Source organism: Pagrus pagrus (genome assembly GCF_965226575.1).
Source record: "Pagrus pagrus genome assembly, chromosome: 12".
NCBI lineage: Eukaryota > Metazoa > Chordata > Actinopteri > Spariformes > Sparidae > Pagrus > Pagrus pagrus.
Window position 1 is genome coordinate 14402794 of NC_140196.1, and position 18010 is coordinate 14420803.

Here is an 18010-nt window from a genome sequence, read left to right on the forward strand (position 1 = left end):
GACCCTAATGTCTTAGTAATTTGTCTCAGTGGTAACTTCCCCTGTTGGTGAGTGTTTACTTGTTAACATTCCAGTTGGCGACTGTTAATGCTGGGGTAGCTATAAGGGCCAGGGGGGGCCACCACGACCCCAGTGCACCATGTTGGCTCAGTTCCTGAACCCAAAGCTGCACTATGCAAACAGTACAATTACATCAGTCTTATGGATTGCAGAAAAGAGAAGACCATCACTCAATTAGGTCACTTTGTTTACAGTCAAGTGTAGAACATGGACACATCTGTTGGCAGGAAGTAACAGAACTAAACTCTGGAATGGGATACAAATTGTCTGATAAACTATGCTGCAGTAATCACTCTGTCTAGAGCCACAACTCCCACCTGGTCACCAGAACATTAAAGGGAATGGAGGTGAAGAAAATCTGTAAATGTATTTTTTCCTTCCAGCATTAGCGGTTTCAGGATGCAAATGTGGACTGCTGGGTTGGTTTATACCTTTGGTCCAGACTGAAATATCTCAACAACTGTTAGATGGATTGCCATGAAATTGTGCACAGTCACCAAAGGATGACTTTGGTGATCCTCTGACGTCCGATCAATCCCCCAATAAGTTGAAATTTTATGTTTCTAGAGAAATGTTGGGCAAATGAAGGATTGTCCTAAAAACACATTCATGTCGCCCCTCAGGTTAATTGTAAGAATTTTGATTTCTGACTTTTCATCATCAGGTTAAAATTTCAGGTCAATAGTGTGATTTGATACTTTTACCAGCCTGAGTGGTACTTTGTGTTCAGTGCTAATTAGCAATTGTTAGCATGCTTACAAACTAAACTATGATGTGTGACGTATAAAAACATATCTGTAGACTATCCTGACCTCATTTGCCTTTCCCTTAACTTTGAGCTTTTTTGTGTAAAATACTTGATAATGCTACTTCTTCAGGCCTCTAACCAACCAAATATCAGAAATCAAAAAAGGAAAAACCCACAGACAGACAGACAGACAGACAGACAGACAAGGTGAAAGCAGTACCAGCCTTGCTGTCACAGCTGTTAAATATCATGAACGCGGATCATGTGTACTGAGAGAAAATGGAAATCGTATGCCTAACCATGACAGCAGAATTACATGTCTTAGCCACCAAATTACACATTTATTGAAAATCCTTATTCAAGTGGGTTGCCAATGAAACATTGTTTGTTTTCTATACATTTTTGTGTCTACATGTTTGTGTTTTGGTTTGTTGAAGGAGTTTTTCAACCTTATTGTTTCAGTGGGAAATTACAAGCTGTACCATGAGCCGTAATAATAGGTGTAACAATAGTTTTTACAGTTTGTACATTTGTAAACAAATACCACATAGCAGTGTACCCACTTCAAAGAAAAATGTGTGTGATCCGTCTGGAAGTGTAAGACAAAAATCTAGGATTTGGCAGCATTGTAATCCATCCGACTCTATGCAGGTGGAGAGACGTCTGTGTGACTGCTGCTTTTTGGCTCGTGACCATCCTCAGCTTTCATATAACACAAAATGGTAGTCTGTGAAGTGAAAGAATTCCTGTGGTCGCCACCCAGTTACTGTATATAACATAGTATTAACACTCTGCACAAAGGGTCTTCACACAAAAAGGCTCTAGTCTGTACAGGCCGTCTTTGTGTTCCCATGGAAGTTTCCACTGCCAGCCATGCAGGAGTGAGACAGGGCATGCAGGCAAGTCCAATGGCAGGTACGTGGAATAAGGGAATAAGTGTTGGGATTTTTTTTTTTCTTTGACTGAGTCAGTCCAAATGAAATACAGCTGTTTTACAGACACCACACTGGACTGCCCCCATCTTCAGCTCACTGTTTCTCTTTTCATCCCTTTTTCTCTGCCTCTGTCCATTAGTTTCACAACAGTAGGCTAATTAACTATGATAAAGCTGAACCACAATTGTCTCTAACATGGCAAATGGTCCTATGTTCTCAGGGTCCTATGTTCCCCAGCTTTATATGGCACGTAGTGGGAACATGACAAAGGGTCCTATGTTCCCGGGGTCATATTTTCAGTAGCTTATATGGCAATTAGTGGGAACATGAGGAACAGTCCTTTGTTCCCAGGGTCCTTTGCTCCTAAATGTTCATTGTTCCCATGGTCCTATGTTCCCTAGATTTATGTGGCACTAAATGGGACCATAACAAAGGGTTTGTATGTTCCCCATTTCTACACGTTTTCTCTCAGGGTCCTGTCTTTCCAAATTTCTATGTTCCAATCATATGTTCCCCACCTTTAGGATTAGAGTTTTTGGCCAAGAGGGAGAATACTGTGCAGGGGAACATAGGACCCTGGGAACATAGTACCTTGGGAGCTTAGTACCCTAGGAGCACAGGGCCCTAGAAACAAAGATACTCTCCCCTGCAAGCAAATGTTTTTTAAAATTGTGTTTCTATCAATATTTTTTTGTCTTGGTCCATAAACCAGCCCGATAAATTGTTATGTGAACACAAAAAAACAGGCCAAAAATGGCAAAACATGGTTCTCATAATATGTAAGATAAAGTACTCCATGTTACCTCTGCTCTTTCTAGGCTTTTCTGGCATTTATTTACCTCTTGGTGATAATCTGGCTGCATACCAGCTTGTTGATTGGGACTTTCTGGCTGCCATCCAGCTCCTCAACTCTCAACAGGCTCAGTCCTCCCGTGTTCTGCACCGGGCCATTTGGTTTAGCAATGTGTTTTCAGTCAGCTCATGACATGTATGTGTCAGCATGTTTATGCACTGTGGTATTTTATGCATCAACAGCAAGAAGTCCCAATGGCTCTTTGGATATGAAACATGACACGCTCACCGACTACCGAGGTACATCATGGCGGGTTGTAACATAAAACTAAGTAAGCAGTACGTGCAAAGAAGAAAGTGCAGTGATTCCCAGATTCTAAGGCTGTATTTGATTTTCTTTTATCAAAATTGAGCATCAGATTTTAATACTGTTTTTGATTGATGGTAGCATGCTTTGATTACTGTCATCAGGATAATAAACAGCATGAGTTCAGTCCCACAGATGTTTACTATGCTTACCATGATTACGAAAACATGCCTTAACATCTTATGTGGATGTAATTATTACGTAACAAGCCATCACACTGTTTGCAAGAACTACTTGACCCGCAGCGAGTATGTGTTTAGAAACCCAGTAGTTTTATTTTCTTTCTCAATTCTGTGTAACAGAATGCTGCGGCTACCTACCGGGAGCGTTTGCCTTTCATCATTTCTGTTTGCCCCATCGCTGACAGAACAGTTGTTTAAGCAAAATTGCTGAGAGGGGAACAGAAAACACTTACAAGCAGTGGGAAAATGTTGCGACCCTGGAAGGAGCCCGTGTCTTCCCTGCCCAGACTGAATTTCCATGTTCGTTCAGTTTTAGCATCACCGCTGCGAGAACATGACAGTCTGGCTTTGGAGCGTGTCCCTGCCAGCTTCTACAGCGCAGTATGTCTGAACTATAAGAACTTTAAAGTGTGCGTGGACACAACATGCTGCTTTGAGATTTATTCCCTGACAGTCAAAGCTCTTTCATCTGATTTCCCTCATCATAAACAATTTTTTCCCATGATGGAAAGAAATAGCTTGAACATCCACGTTCCAAGTTGGAATCGCATGCATTTTTCCTTTGCTGCCACTAACATTTTTGGATTCATAACGGGAATGGGTTTTACGAGATACATCAAAGTCGATGCAGCAGAGTAAGAGATTTCATCTTTTTTATTCTGTGCATTTTTCTTCCCCATCAAACTCTAGTGCCTACATTACCCACAGTGCAACTTGCCTGCCAGCTCTTGGTTTCCAAACTTTCTCTGCATGGCTCCCCTTTTGTATATAATATTTTCAATTATTTTGAATTGCCTAAGCCTGTCACCATGGCTGCAGGCATGGTTTGCACATTGTACAACAGGGAGACCACCATTATTTATCTTTCATTCATGCAGGAAGACCCTATGATTTACTTACTTAAGATTCTTTGTTTGTTTTTTTACTAAAATATATACATGTGTCCTATCTGTGATGCAGTTTGTCTCCTAACAAAATGTTAGGTTAAAGTGGTTTAAGTATGTTTTGGTGCATTTTTAGTTTTTAATTTAAAGTTTCATGAATAGTTTGATGTTTATCAGGATAATATAGTGATCAGTATATCAGTGTGTCACCAGGCTTCTCTTTGTTTTTGGGATGCGTAGTCTCCAAGTGGCATCTGAGCTTGTTGTTTCATACTGTCAGAAGCTAATATTATGAGACACCCAACACGGGTTATTCCTCATCATTTTTTCGTGTCTTTGTTTTGGTAATTTTCTAGTTTTCTAGTAGTAGAGCTCGCAGCACGGCTCATTCATTTAGTCGTGCTGCGCCCCCCACTGTTATAAATCTGCATGTCTGCAAATGTATGTGGCAACAGTGTCCCTGAAGAATCTCTTCTTGTGATTTAGTAGTGGGAGGTTTGTTGAAAAGTTAATTATTGAAACATCTATAATGAGAAAATCCCGAGTTTGAATTCAGTGACCCTGCAGGCATGAAGAACACATGTATGATGTCGGCACTCTGGTCGAGTTTGTACTCTAATGAACACAGAAATACCTCCCCTGCTTTGCTCTTGACCCAGAACCTGCAGACGGTCAGCTGCTTGTTTACATGGTGTGATGTTGTCCTTTAAGCAGCATGTGGTCAGGGCCAGTGGGGGGGGGGTTCTGATGGAGCTCTCCACACTCGCTCCCAACATGAGGCTCTCAGCACACGTAAGGACAACAGTGGCCTGCATATCCATGTCTGGGTCCTCGGCTGGGCCCCTTTGAAGTGGTCAGACGTGATGTTTGCACAGATGTGTGGGTCCAAAGTCAAGAGGCCAAACCCCCAGTACCCCTCTGGTGGTCTTGGCCCACCCCCGACTGGGAAGGATGGAGCCTCTTGTCAGTCCCATCACGGGTGACATAACTTAAAGGGACCGAGCCGAGCCTCTGGAGGAAGTCATATGTAGATGTGTGTCCATCTGGGGTATTTTTGTTGCTTCCTCCAGTGGAAACAATAGACCTACCCCAGTGCAAAGCCAGTATTGGACAACGGTATGTCCATTCTGGGCTAATGTAGAAACACGGCAGTACAACTCCATGGAAGAGGAGCCACTGTCTCTGACTGTAGATATAAAAGGCTCATTCAGGTTATTACACACTAATGAAAACATAATTATGACTGGTGTATTACATTTTTTCCAACAGGTCCCCACACGTCCCACATACAGGACCTTTGACAGCATAGTGATCCATAAAACATGCATTTTTACACTACATGAAGATTGTGTTAGATAATGGAAATGGTCTAACTCAGGAGCCAAACTTTAAAGGATGAGTTCACCTGAAAATGATAATCAGCCATTATCTCCTCACCCTCATGCTGATGGAAAGTGGGGTGAAGTTTTGTAGTCCACAAAACATTTATGGAGCTTCACAGCAAAAAAGTGATGCAGCATTCTTCTAAACCACTGAGGTAGATGGGGACTTGTCTTAAAATGTAAAGAAAACAACAGAGAAACAGCAGCGTAATCCAAGTCTCTGTAAGCTTTGAAATCCAAAATAGATTTCAAAAGCCAAAATCTATACTGTAGCTTGGACTTGGATTGTTGCTGACAAGCTTTTTATTGGTTGTTTTTTACGTTTTACAACAAGTCCCCATCTACTTCAGTCATTTAGAAGGATGCTGTTTGGCTGTGAAGCTCCAGAATTGTTATGTGGACTACTAAACTTCTCTCTGACTTTACATCAACATGGGGGTGAGTTGATAATGACATATATAAATCTAAATTCTTGGGTGAACTGTTCCTTTCAGGCCAACTTTCTAAAAGCAGTTTAGATGGAAAACCTTGGGTTAACACCTTTATGTAGAGATGCTCTTTACATTTCATTTGGTAAAAATACTCCAACCTCTGTTCCCATTATTATTAATGATCACATGAACCTGGTGACAAAAGGACATTGCACTAACTGTGCTGCTTTATTTTCATAGCTCTGTCCATTGGTTCTATTGGTTATGATAATGGTTTACTCTCCAAAGTAATTGCTGAGAAGGCAGAGGGGCAAGAAACAGAAGCAGTCATGTGACCAGTAGGTTGTAATCAAATCACTAGACAAGCCAAGAGAAAGCAAAGACCAAATTAATTTTTCCAGCAGCACGCCATTGTTGTGCACACTCACTGTTTTTCTATGCAATGATGGATTTTGACCTCCAAAACCAAATAATGTGGTAGCTAGTCTGGCTAAACTGGCTTGTTTATGACCTGTATGATGTCTGACTGCTCACATTTGTTGCCTCAGTGGATCTATTTTTAGCCCCGATCCCAGCAATTACTTTAGTCAGTGTTATTGTGACTGAGACAAACAAATAGCCAGGGCAACAATAATAAACCACATTTTTCCTGTAAGTCACATTTTGGATAGCACAAATGTAGGTTTAAGTTTGATTTACAACAATAAGTGTATTTTAAGCTGTTTTGTTTTTGCTCAGGCTATTTAATTTATAAGTTTCCTGTCTGATTAATTGTGACAGGTTTCCACAAATTTTCTCTTCCTCTGTAGTCTGATTAAATGTTTGTTCCATCTACTGAACGATCTTTATTGCATGTTGTGAATAAACACCAGCTGCCCCTCTCGCTTTGTTTGCCGCAGGCAACTTGGTCAGCTCTACTGAAGTCAAGTAAACATCCTGCCTATAGTCTAACGTTTAGCATCATATCACATGGTGCTGGTGGTCGTCAGGATGTGACTAGGGAAGATCTTGGACATGGATGACCCAAAATTTCACTGCACCGTGGTTTTAGGTTGGATGACAACAAGGAATGACGCGCAAGTGGAGTTGTCCTGTTTTGTTTTGCTGTTTCTGTCGTATGGCTCACACATGTGCAGTGTTTTTTAAGTTTCACAGTGAGTCGTCCTGCCTATTCATGAGAGCAAATGTTTTCAATTGATACTTGGCTGAAGAAAGGCACAACGTGTCCCGCGTTAGACATGCAGTACTAAACTTAGTCATGAAATTTAAAAAAAAGATCCCTTGTTGATTTCACTTTTGAATGAAAACCTTTGGTGTATTTTTATGAACTCCCTGCTCCAGTTGCACAATATTTGAGCTACTACTGCTTCTCAACGTTGTATTCTGTTACTAGGACAAAGCCGACACCGATTTTTGACACAAATTCTGTTGTATGTTTCAGGAATTCAGGAAGGAACAGAGTGCACCAAGTGTAAAAATGACTGGGCTCTGAGAGCGGCAATTGCACTGCTCTATGTGCTCTGTGCCCTGCTCACTATAGCAGTGGCAGTCCTCGGGTACAAAGGTAAGTCGCTTCTTGTCCAAGAAGTAGATTTTCATGTTTCTGCTACAAACCTTGACACTGTAAAGCTGTGGTCACATCACACAAATCCAAGTACTTTAGTGCCTTACAATAATAAGATTGGGTTTTGAACCCACAGACTTAGATTCAATTTCATAAGCCCACTTTTTTTACAACCTACTAAGATCCTAGTGTACTTAAAAAGTCAGGAAGCCTAAAATTATGCATGTTTAACTCATCATTAAGGGAAAACATGGTATTTTATACCAACCTTCTGTTGTTTCAGGGCCCTCACTTTGGTCAAGACTGACAAGTCCTGACAAATTTTGGACAGACTGCCATTAGAAACATAATAACATGACTGGCGGTTAGTCAGGGATGTTGCTGCTGGGTAGATGTCAAAGACTTCAGCAAAGCGACACAGTACATGAAATCAGCACAGCAGGAATGTCAGATAGGTCGGACCACTGTGTTTAACTATATATCATTACACAAAAAAGACAACAGTAGTAAACAAATTTGCAGATTAGATATATCTCTGAAATGCAAATCAACTGCCTGTTGTCTAAACTTCTTACGTATCTTGCTTGACTTACAATGAGCTTTCCTGTCACAATTACTTTAACGTTGTAATATTACATAAGACATAAACACATGTATTGAAAACACATGATTATAGCAGGATGTATATTCTACTGACCTACACTGTAAGTGATCTCCTGACTTGTCATCAGCACATTAATTAGGTCAAATGGTTTGATTAGAGAACTTTTTGACAAGAATCCAACATCATTACTGGGTTAAACGATATGATGAATCTCCTGCATTTAATCAACTATTCGACTGCTTAATGGGATTACTCCATGACTACAGAAATGCAGGTGTCGTGATCGTGAATGCCCTGGTAGAGGGTAACAAGGTTTTGCATGCTACATGCTACATGCTACACTACTAAGTGAAGCCTCAAGAGCTGCCAGCCTGGCTTTAGACTATGGATCTAAGTCTTCTTCTCTTCTTTCTTTTGATTTAAAAAAATAATTTAGCATAATTGTAGTCTACAAACTTCACAAGGGCCACTGGTGAAAATGATCAGTTTCAGCATAGAGATAGATGTTTGTGTTTCCTTTAAAATCATCACAAATGAAATATAACAATGGACCTACAGTATGTATAGCAAATTCTCTTTATTTTTCCTCATTCTATGTACAATATTCGACCTTCGGCCTTTGTCTTTTTCTCAGAGGTTTGGTGAGGACAATGGATCATATCACTGCCAACAGAATGTAAAACTTAATCCAACCAAGTCGGAAGGATGAGTCCAAGTTTTACCACTTGAAGAGACTCCCTTGACAGAATCCAGTATTTACTCTTCACTGAATTCATATCTTTAAGAGATTGGAAACAGATTTATTGTGTATCTTTGTGCTTAGTGCATCTCAATTTTTTGCTGGTTCTCCCTGTTTGAACCCGGGCGATAAATACAAAAAATAAGTTATTGCAGGCGCCATCAATATGGAATGTACTTTGTGTACTGTCCAGTTACACATAGCAGATTTACGGCCCATATCAATCATAGAAAACCTGTCAAAATATCCTGCAGCAACATGTTGACGTCCTACCTGCTCCACATGCAGGCGCCTGACCCTGGAGAACCGTGTACTTCAACAACAGACCGAACTGAATTCGTCCAGAGGGGAATGCCTTTTTTCAAAACATGGTCCACATTTCAAGATCTAATCTCAACTGTACCTCGTCAGTGCTGTCAGGTTGTTTTGGTTTTCCAGCTTTGGGTCTGTGTGAATGTGGAGCCCATGTGAATTTGATGGTTTGGCTCTAATGTTTACCAGATGACCACGCAGCGACTACCCAAACTTAACAACCCAGAGGTGATTTTATGGCTTGGTAGCAATTTGTTGTCTCGTGAACCACAGGTTGACTCACAAATGGCTGCAAGTGTCCAAAATAGTTTGAATTTGCAAGAAACCAGAGCAGGCTGGGCTCAGCGTTGTGTTTTTCTGTTGGACACCCTTTAAACAGCAACACACTGAAGTTTACCAGCAAATACAAACACACTTTTCTGCACTGATCAAGATGTTTCTCTGCGGTGTCCCTCCAAATAATCCATTTTGTTTGAGCTTAAAGGACTTTGTTTGTGTCTGCTCCTGCAGCATCGATCAGCTTTAATCCGCTGGGCCTCATGTTGGGTAACTGCCTTAGTATGGCTCATAACTTGGGTCACAATAGGCAGCCAATAAGCTGTACTCAAATTAGCAACCTTATATAACTCATAATGCTTTTCCAATGCAGGACAGTGGGGGGTGGAAAGATTAACAGAGGGGAATAAGAAGGTATGTTAGACATACCTTCTTATTCCCCTCTGTTAATCTTTCCACCCCAGGAAAGACAGGAAAAGAGAGTGTGGCAGGGATTTCTGCATCACATTACATTTCTGTCAGTATTATCAAGGTTAGATCTCAGTGCTGGGGAATAAAGTAATCTTGAAGGAATGTTATGGACAACAAAATAAAACATAATGCTCATACAAAAACAAATAAATTAACATTTTAGAGGGAAAGAGTGAGGAGTTAACCAACCGCGACCCATGTGTTTTTGTTTGTCCCGAGTGCATGTTATTGTTTCATGTTTTTGTCACTTCTGGAATGATAACAGTGAAAGCTTAGGATGTTTTCCAGTGCAGTTTTTAGACGCCCACATACCGACAGAAAAACAAACCTTGGAGGAAAGGTTCATGGAGTCTTATTGCAGATGTGAGGAGCAGAGAGAAAGTACTGCCAGTGTGGTATTCATAATGTGTTTGGGGGTGTTTGTGCTCATGACATACAGTTTTTTTTTTTATGTACTCTGAAAAATAAGATTTGTATTGATCAACAGATGCAGAGTTGCCAGGTTACAAAAAACGTAGGAAACTCTTCATCCTGTTCAACATCCTTTTGTCCAGAATTGCTGTTACGGTTTCCAGTTATTCACTGGAAGGGAATGAATACAGCAGCGCCCTCTGCTGTTCAGAATCGGTTTAGCATGTCACGATTCGATGAGACCCAAATGATTAGGATTGTTTGATAAAGTAAAATTAAAAAATGAAAGTGCCATTTCAAGGATTTTATTCATTCATTAAACTGTTTTTTTTCCCAGAAAACCACATCAAACGTTTGAGATTTTTGCCGCTGCAAAATGTACTTTACTGATTTGAAGTAAACTCACTCATTAAGCAGGTGAATGGTTCCAAAGAGTGTTATATTATGTCCTTGAGTATTTACATTTTCTGCTCCTTTATGCTTCTACTCCACTACATTTTGGAGGCAAATAGTGTACCTTTTTCTCTCTACAGTACATTCATCTAATAACTTTAGTTACCAGTTTCAGATTACATGCTGCGTCTGAGCCAAATGAGTGCATATTTAAATTAACATCTTTTATCACAGTCAGATAAAACAAAAAACAACAACACCGATTGAGATAATCAGAAAAATGCTGACTATCAGATCTGATAATTGGTGTATACCTACATATAAATACATGTATAATTGACTTGTCTGTCATATCTGTGAGGTGTTTTTCTCATTGTTATCACATTGCTGTCTGTTTAACTTCAATCATTGCTTTGTTTATAATATACTTATTTATTTTACACATTCTGTTCCCTCTTTTGTCAGTGGTCCAGAGAATGGACAACGTCACGGAGGGCATGCAGAACTATGGAGGCAAGATCAATGCTGTGGAGACAGACCTGAAGAAACTAGGTAAGTCTCATGAACACAAGATTAGATAACATATACTGTTGTGCACATGGAGATTTTCTTTTTATTTTCTGCATTTTCACTTTTTCAGACGATCAGGCAGGAGCAAAGTCAGTTAATTCCACAAGTGAAATCAAGACGTTCAAGTCAGATCTGGAGGCATTACAGAGCCAGCTGAACGATATCGCCCTCAGGGCAACCCAAAACAGAGACATGCTGGATGATCTTCGGATCACAGGAGACGACTTGCAGAACGGCCACGTCTCCCTGCAGAGTTTCCTGGAGGGCAACGCGGCCTCACTGCGTGGGGTCAACCAGACCTTAGCCTCCTACAGTGGCATGATTGACGACCTCCAGACAGACACTGCACGGCTCCAGTCAGACATACAGAGCCAGGTCAAAGAGCAGAGCCAGACCCAAGTCAGTGTCAGCGCACTGAACATCACTCAATCCCAGCAACGGAATCTGCTCAGCGCGCTGCAGAAGACGGTGGAAGATGCAGGCCAGGCTGTGCAGAAACTGAAGAACGACTATCAGGGTTTGCAGCAGACAGCCAGGCAGACTCGGGCTGACACGGAGTGGCTGAAGGAAAAGGTCCAGAACCTCCAGGTTTTGGCTGCCAACAACTCAGCCCTGGCCCGGTCCAATGGAGATGCTCTGGATGACTTGGGGGCTCAGCTCAGCACACTAGCCAGCCAGATCCAGAACGCCTCAGCTCTGGCTGAGGGGCACGACCAGAGCCTGCGCGAGCTGATGGACCACCAGAGAGACCACGATAACGCCACCTCATCTAAGTTTGATGAGATGGAAGCGCGACTGGACAGACATGAGAACGACATGGACCGCGTGACTGGAAACGTGAGCTTCGCCTCGCAGCTCCTGGGCGCCATCAGCTCCGACCTGAATGGCCTGAGGTCCTGCGCTGAGACAGTGATGCGACACACAGACCTGTTAGTGGGGCTGAATGGAAGTGTGACGGAGGCCCAGGCGGATGGCAAAGAGCTGCGCGCCCAGCAGGATGAGCTGACAGCCAGGTTGGACAAAGAGGTCAGCAGCCTCTCTATGGTGATGGAGGAGATGAAGCTGGTGGACAGCAAGCACTCACAGCTCATCACCAACTTCACCATCCTGCAGGGTAAGATCACAAGGTGTACTTTGTGTATGGAAATTAGAGGTTGACTAGTAACAGATTTTTAAAGGCCAATATAATAATAGAAATGATCTAAGGTACACAATGACATTACCTCAACTTTGTGTATGGAGCCCTGATGTAAAACGTCCTATCAGCACCGATTAATCAGTCGAAAATTTAGTGGAAATGGTCAAAAATGTTTCATATCATAAGATGGCTTCATTTAATTAAGTCAGAAACAGCATGCATATAACTCACATCCAAATATAAGCGAAAGCTGTGGCATGCAGAATTAATTATTGTGTGTATTACTATGTACAGATAGCACGTTTTTATTGAAATAAAATTAGTACATCTACCAAACTGTCTTACACTTGTTTTATAAAAACTAGGAATAGATTCAGAGCATTTCATATCAACTGCGCCAAATTTTGGCCCCAACTCAGTGAAAGGATTTCCATCCAAAAGAATGACTTTGAGTAGGGTTATACCTCTAGTCTGGAGTACAAGAAATAGATTACAAATTTTCCTTTTGAAACATGTTAAGACCTCAACAGTAAAGCCTCATTTATTTATTTATTTAAAAGAAAACAAAGTGCTGATAAAAAGGAGCAGTACCACCTGGAATCAATCAATTTCTGTCATTGGTAGTGAACAGACTTCCCCTTCCCACATGTCGTGATGTGTTTAAGGCCTCACAGACTACAACCCTGCCTCCGCTTTTGCCTCTTCCCTAACAGACAATTATCGCAACGTCCTCCATCGCGTTCATGTTTGTTGTTGTCAGGAACTCTCGACTCTGTGCTGACCTCTAGTGGATGTATGGCTTAACATCAATGCAAACGCAACAGATGCATGGAAGTGTGCGGACAGTTACGGCTCCATCGTTTGAGATGGACTTGTGTATTTTTGTACGTAGCGCGGACATAAATGAGTCTTAACAGCATATTCTGATACATATAGTCCACTCATCTGCTGTCATTGTGTTTCAGGTCCACCAGGTCCAAGAGGCCCCAGGGGTGACAAGGGTCCCCAGGGGCCAGTGGGCCAGACAGGACAAAAGGGTGATAAAGGAGACAAAGGGATGCCAGGGTTGGTGGGACTTAAAGGAGAGAAAGGTGCTGCTGGACCACCGGGTGGGACAGGGCCAAAGGGTGCATCCGGGCCTCGAGGTCTTCCAGGGACCAAAGGGTCAAGAGGGTCTGGAGGCCGACCTGGAAGCCCTGGTGAGAAAGGTGACCCTGGGATTCAAGGACTTCCTGGTAGGGACGGACAGCCAGGGATGCCAGGACCGGCAGGGCCACAGGGGCCCAGAGGAGCAGCAGGTCCTGCAGGGGTTGAGGGGCCCCGCGGTCCTGTTGGACCCATCGGCCCTGCCGGTCCACCTGGGCTACCAGGGCTGCCTGCGCCTGTAGCTCCTCCACTTTCAAAGCCTCCTCAGCCCACTCGGTCTGCTCAGGTCCCTGAGACCCCCAAACCACCTCAACCTCCCAAACCAGCAGTGGAAGCAGAAGGCACCTTGTCCCGGCAGGTCCAGCCCCCTGTGGCCACTGCTCCAACACCCGGTGAGCTCAATGATTACAGAAAGCTGTAAAATAAATTCTGATACAACATAAGATGTGATTTTACTTCCATATTGTAATATTTTGTAAATGACTCATTCCAGGTTGCCCATCTGGATTCAGAAAGTTTGGAGACAGCTGCTACTACTTCTCGTCTGTGTCTCAGAGACTTAACTTTGACGAGTCCAGCCAGTTTTGTGCCAACATGTCATCCCATATGCTCATTATTAATGATAATGAGGAACAGGTAAATAAACATAGACCCTTGTAGTTACTTTAATGCATTCACTAACAATGAATGAAAAAAACTATTTTATGAAAGAACTTAAAATCGAAGACTTATTTTTCTAAACTAATTGTCCTTCTGCTCCTCTGTCCGTAGACATTTGTGAGAAACGCAATTGCAGGAAAAGGTTATTTCTGGCTCGGCCTCACTGACCGGGAGGAGGAGAATGTCTGGAAATGGGTGGATGGAAGTTTGCCTGTGTTCAAGTGAGCCAAATTGGTTTTACAACAAACATACAGAGTGAATCTGTGATCATATAAATGTAACTAACAAACACATGGTACGTTGCTTGAACTTTGATATATTGTTCATGCTGCTGCTCTCAGGAAGTGGAAGCCCGGCCAGCCTGATAACTGGACCCACGGACACGAACACGGCGAGGACTGCGCTGGGCTTATCCATAACGCCAACTGGAATGATTTCTACTGCACTGACCGCATCGGTTTCATCTGTGAACGTGCCTCTGACCGTCAGTACTCTCTTTATATCGGACTGTTTTGGTTGTTTTTGAAGGATACAGCTGGGACTATTCTATATTTTCCTACACCAACAATGTGTTTGCTCATCTCTCAATATTTTCAGACAGTGACTCAGTTCATTTCAGTCCATTCAATCCTACTTAAGATATAAATCTCTAAAAACGAGTCGCAGTAATCTAATGTCCAGGAACAGAGGTAACTGAACAGTTAGTAAAACATGAGTAAATTGTGTACTTGTTGGGAACTATTTGGGGATTAATACACTTTTAATGTTGTAGTGAGTGCTGGTATTTAAACCACCTGGATGGTGTAAATTGGACTACAGTGCTCATTAACAAAACATATCAGCTTAAGATATTCCCGTTCATGACCTTTTGACCATATGGCAGGGTCCTTATCGAGAGAGTTCAAAATGTAGATGTACAAACTGTCCATGATTCGAGCACCCTCAGGATCTGTCCTTCTTGACCTTGGAAACAATCACTATCAGTGCTTTCATTTATATCAATGGAGGAACATATCACCCACTGTGACAGTGTGGCTCATTCATGTACTTTAGGTGGCTTCAGGGAATGCACATCAGATGTCTGTGATATGACACTTCCATTAGAAATGACCCCAAACAAAGTTTTTTTTTTTTGTCTAAATATGAAACCTCAGACACCAGAGGGCTGATTTTGAGATAAATATATAAACACTTTATTGCTGTCCTGTGAAAACCATTAATCTCCAAAATGTCTACTTTTAATGAACTAAGAAAATCATTTTATTATTCAGCTTTTTGACAATGCAAGTTTAGATTATCCCATTCTTGGGGCAAACCAAAAAGCAACATCTTGCTTTAGTTTATCTTAAAAATTAAAGTCCTGTTCGTGTCGTCATTTCACGGTGAAACATTTTTGCCCACGTGTCTTCATCCTTACAATAAGGTTGCATATTATGGAGGACAGAAACTGCCAAAATCAATAATGAATAACCAAATAAATAAATGGCTCAAAGAATCAATTATATGCCATTAAATGAAGAAAAAAATAGATTACAATTTAATTTAGCATTTTATCTATTAATGTATTTACTTTTTAATTAATGTATTTACGTAATCATTTCTATATTCATTTCCTTTTACATTTTGCAAGCTAATACATAGACAAATACACGAAAACAAATGTAAATGAATATTTTGATAAATAAATGTACTTAAAATTAATACATTAGTAAATAAAATGGAGAAGCAAATGGGAAAATAAATAAATATGGGAATGAATACATATCTAAATAAAGACAGAAGCAAATTTAAAAAAGAGGTGTCAATTTATGTGACTATGTATGAATTCATTTACTTTTAGAAGTATTTTTAGATTTGTGTGCTTTTAATGACATATATACTTATTTATTGAGTCATTTATTTATTTATTCTATTTTTGATTTTGGCAGTTTCAGTCCTCCGTACAATATTACTATCTTGAGTTATGATAATAATTTTGCTATAACTGTCAATATACCAGCCTCTCAGCGCATCATTAACATGTTTAAATGTATCTTATGTGTTTTATTTTTGTTGTTCTCTTCACAGCACAAGTTCCAGTTTTATAGCATCCATCTAAGACAGTGTGAGCTGTCTCTGGGAGAACGATGAAGAGGCTGAAGTTGAGGTTGAAGATGGGAGGATGATGAAGGACAGGAGGAGGAGGAGCTCTGGATGTCTAGAGGACTCTGATATAACCAGCTCGGTCGAGCATCACAGAGACTTGGACTGATCTTTGTCTTAAAGGCACTTTACAACATAGTTTGGTGCAAAAGACAGAGCACGCACAGGCCCACTATGGTATTGATTTAGTATTTGTACTGAAGGAAACAGGAGAATGTAGGCTTTTATGTAGGCTATACTAAGTCATTATTTGGTGCAGCCACTGTTGTACAGGTGTGTCTGTAAATAATATTTCACAAAATCTGCATTGCTGGTTGGGATTAAATTTCATATTGTATTTTTTCTTGGCTGCCTTCTCAGTCTTTACACGAAAAATCTATATCAGAGGATTATGTTGTTAATAGAGTGGAACTATTTTTATACCGTCAAGTACTTCACAGATTCAGAGCTATGAATAAACTCCCGGGAAAATGATGAGCACCCACTCACCGTCAGCAAATGACTGCAAACTGAGATAATGAATAGAAGTAAACCTAGTGTGAATTTCACCGTCTGCAAACTGAAATGTCATGTTTTTGTTTTGTTTTTGAGAATAGGTGCTCAGTGTGAGCGCTGCTGCTGTTTTATGAAGGACAGTATTTCTTAGATTTTAGACTGCCAGTGCGAGTTTTATACAATATGAGGCACACTTTAACAATATGTACATTTTTTTATAATGTAGCCATCATATGATGATTTATTCATTATGCCAAGTACAATGTGTGAAATATGTTACATGTTTATAATTTGCATAATCAGTTGTTATTGTTGTATGATTGACTTTTTCCAATTCATATAATGCTTCAGGACTGAGTAGCAGTTTGTAATCTGGCTCCAGGCTCATTATGCCTTAATGAAATTACCAAGTTCCTATGGATCACAATAAAATGGGAAAGAAACCGTGTGTGGAGTCACACTTTTTGTTCCATGAAATATTCTATAAATATGAATATATATATGAAATGAAAAGCCATTTATTTGTCAATAAAAACTAAAGAAAGGAAACTGATAGATTACTGATAACAGGCAGAGTTGTATCTGTTTATTTCTTTGCACTTTTTACAGTTTTACAGTTTAGTTTTCAGCACATAACATTGTTATGACGTAATGAGTTTTGTTTGAAGTTATCACCTACATTACGTCTGACTAGTTGTTACAGACCTGGGATTTGTATTTACGACAGTGGTGTTGCACTCAGAAACTGTGGGGGGGCGCCAAATCGCAAAAAAATGCCAATTTCTACATAATGTTGCTTTAAGTACATTTATTGCCAAAAAATACTTTGAATACTGAAGTACACTTATTATTAGATAGGCTACTTTAAGACTCTTTTACTCAAGTATTATTCTCATGAGTGACGTTCACTTTAACCAAAGTAATATTTTAAAACGATATCTTTACTTTTAAAGTATGACATTTGGGTACTTTTTACAACACTGTATTTTACAAAATGATCACTCTTACTTTTGCTACTTAAACTGCTAAATGACTACTTTTACTTTTGGTACTTTTAAGTATTATTTTGATGCGGATCGCCGAATTATGTAGGCTACTTATACTTAAGTAAGACTTTGATTGCAAGACTTTTACTTGTAACCAGTGATGTATAAAGTGCAAAAAGTCATACTTGAGTAAAAGTAAAGATGTCACGATAAATGTCAAGTCATTCACATAAATAGTACTTGAGTAAAAGTCTTAAAGTATCTGATATTCAATGTACTTACAGTACTAAAACATTCACTCATTTGGCTCTGATGCAACATG

The 18010-nt window shown here is 40.5% G+C and overlaps 1 protein-coding gene across 1 annotated transcript in view; it reads left to right on the forward strand.

Annotated features, from left to right (window-relative positions):
* The window catches only part of colec12 (collectin sub-family member 12), a 34375-nt gene extending 17225 nt beyond the window's left edge, over positions 1-17150 (forward strand). The window contains exons 3-10 of the mRNA XM_084368919.1: positions 7223-7345; positions 11017-11103; positions 11192-12235; positions 13225-13797; positions 13899-14041; positions 14177-14286; positions 14407-14549; positions 16133-17150. Of these exons, the coding sequence (XP_084225045.1) occupies positions 7223-7345; positions 11017-11103; positions 11192-12235; positions 13225-13797; positions 13899-14041; positions 14177-14286; positions 14407-14549; positions 16133-16152 (2243 nt within the window). The 3' untranslated portion in view covers positions 16153-17150. The remainder of the gene's footprint in view (positions 1-7222; positions 7346-11016; positions 11104-11191; positions 12236-13224; positions 13798-13898; positions 14042-14176; positions 14287-14406; positions 14550-16132) is intronic.
* Positions 17151-18010: the final 860 nt, after the last annotated feature.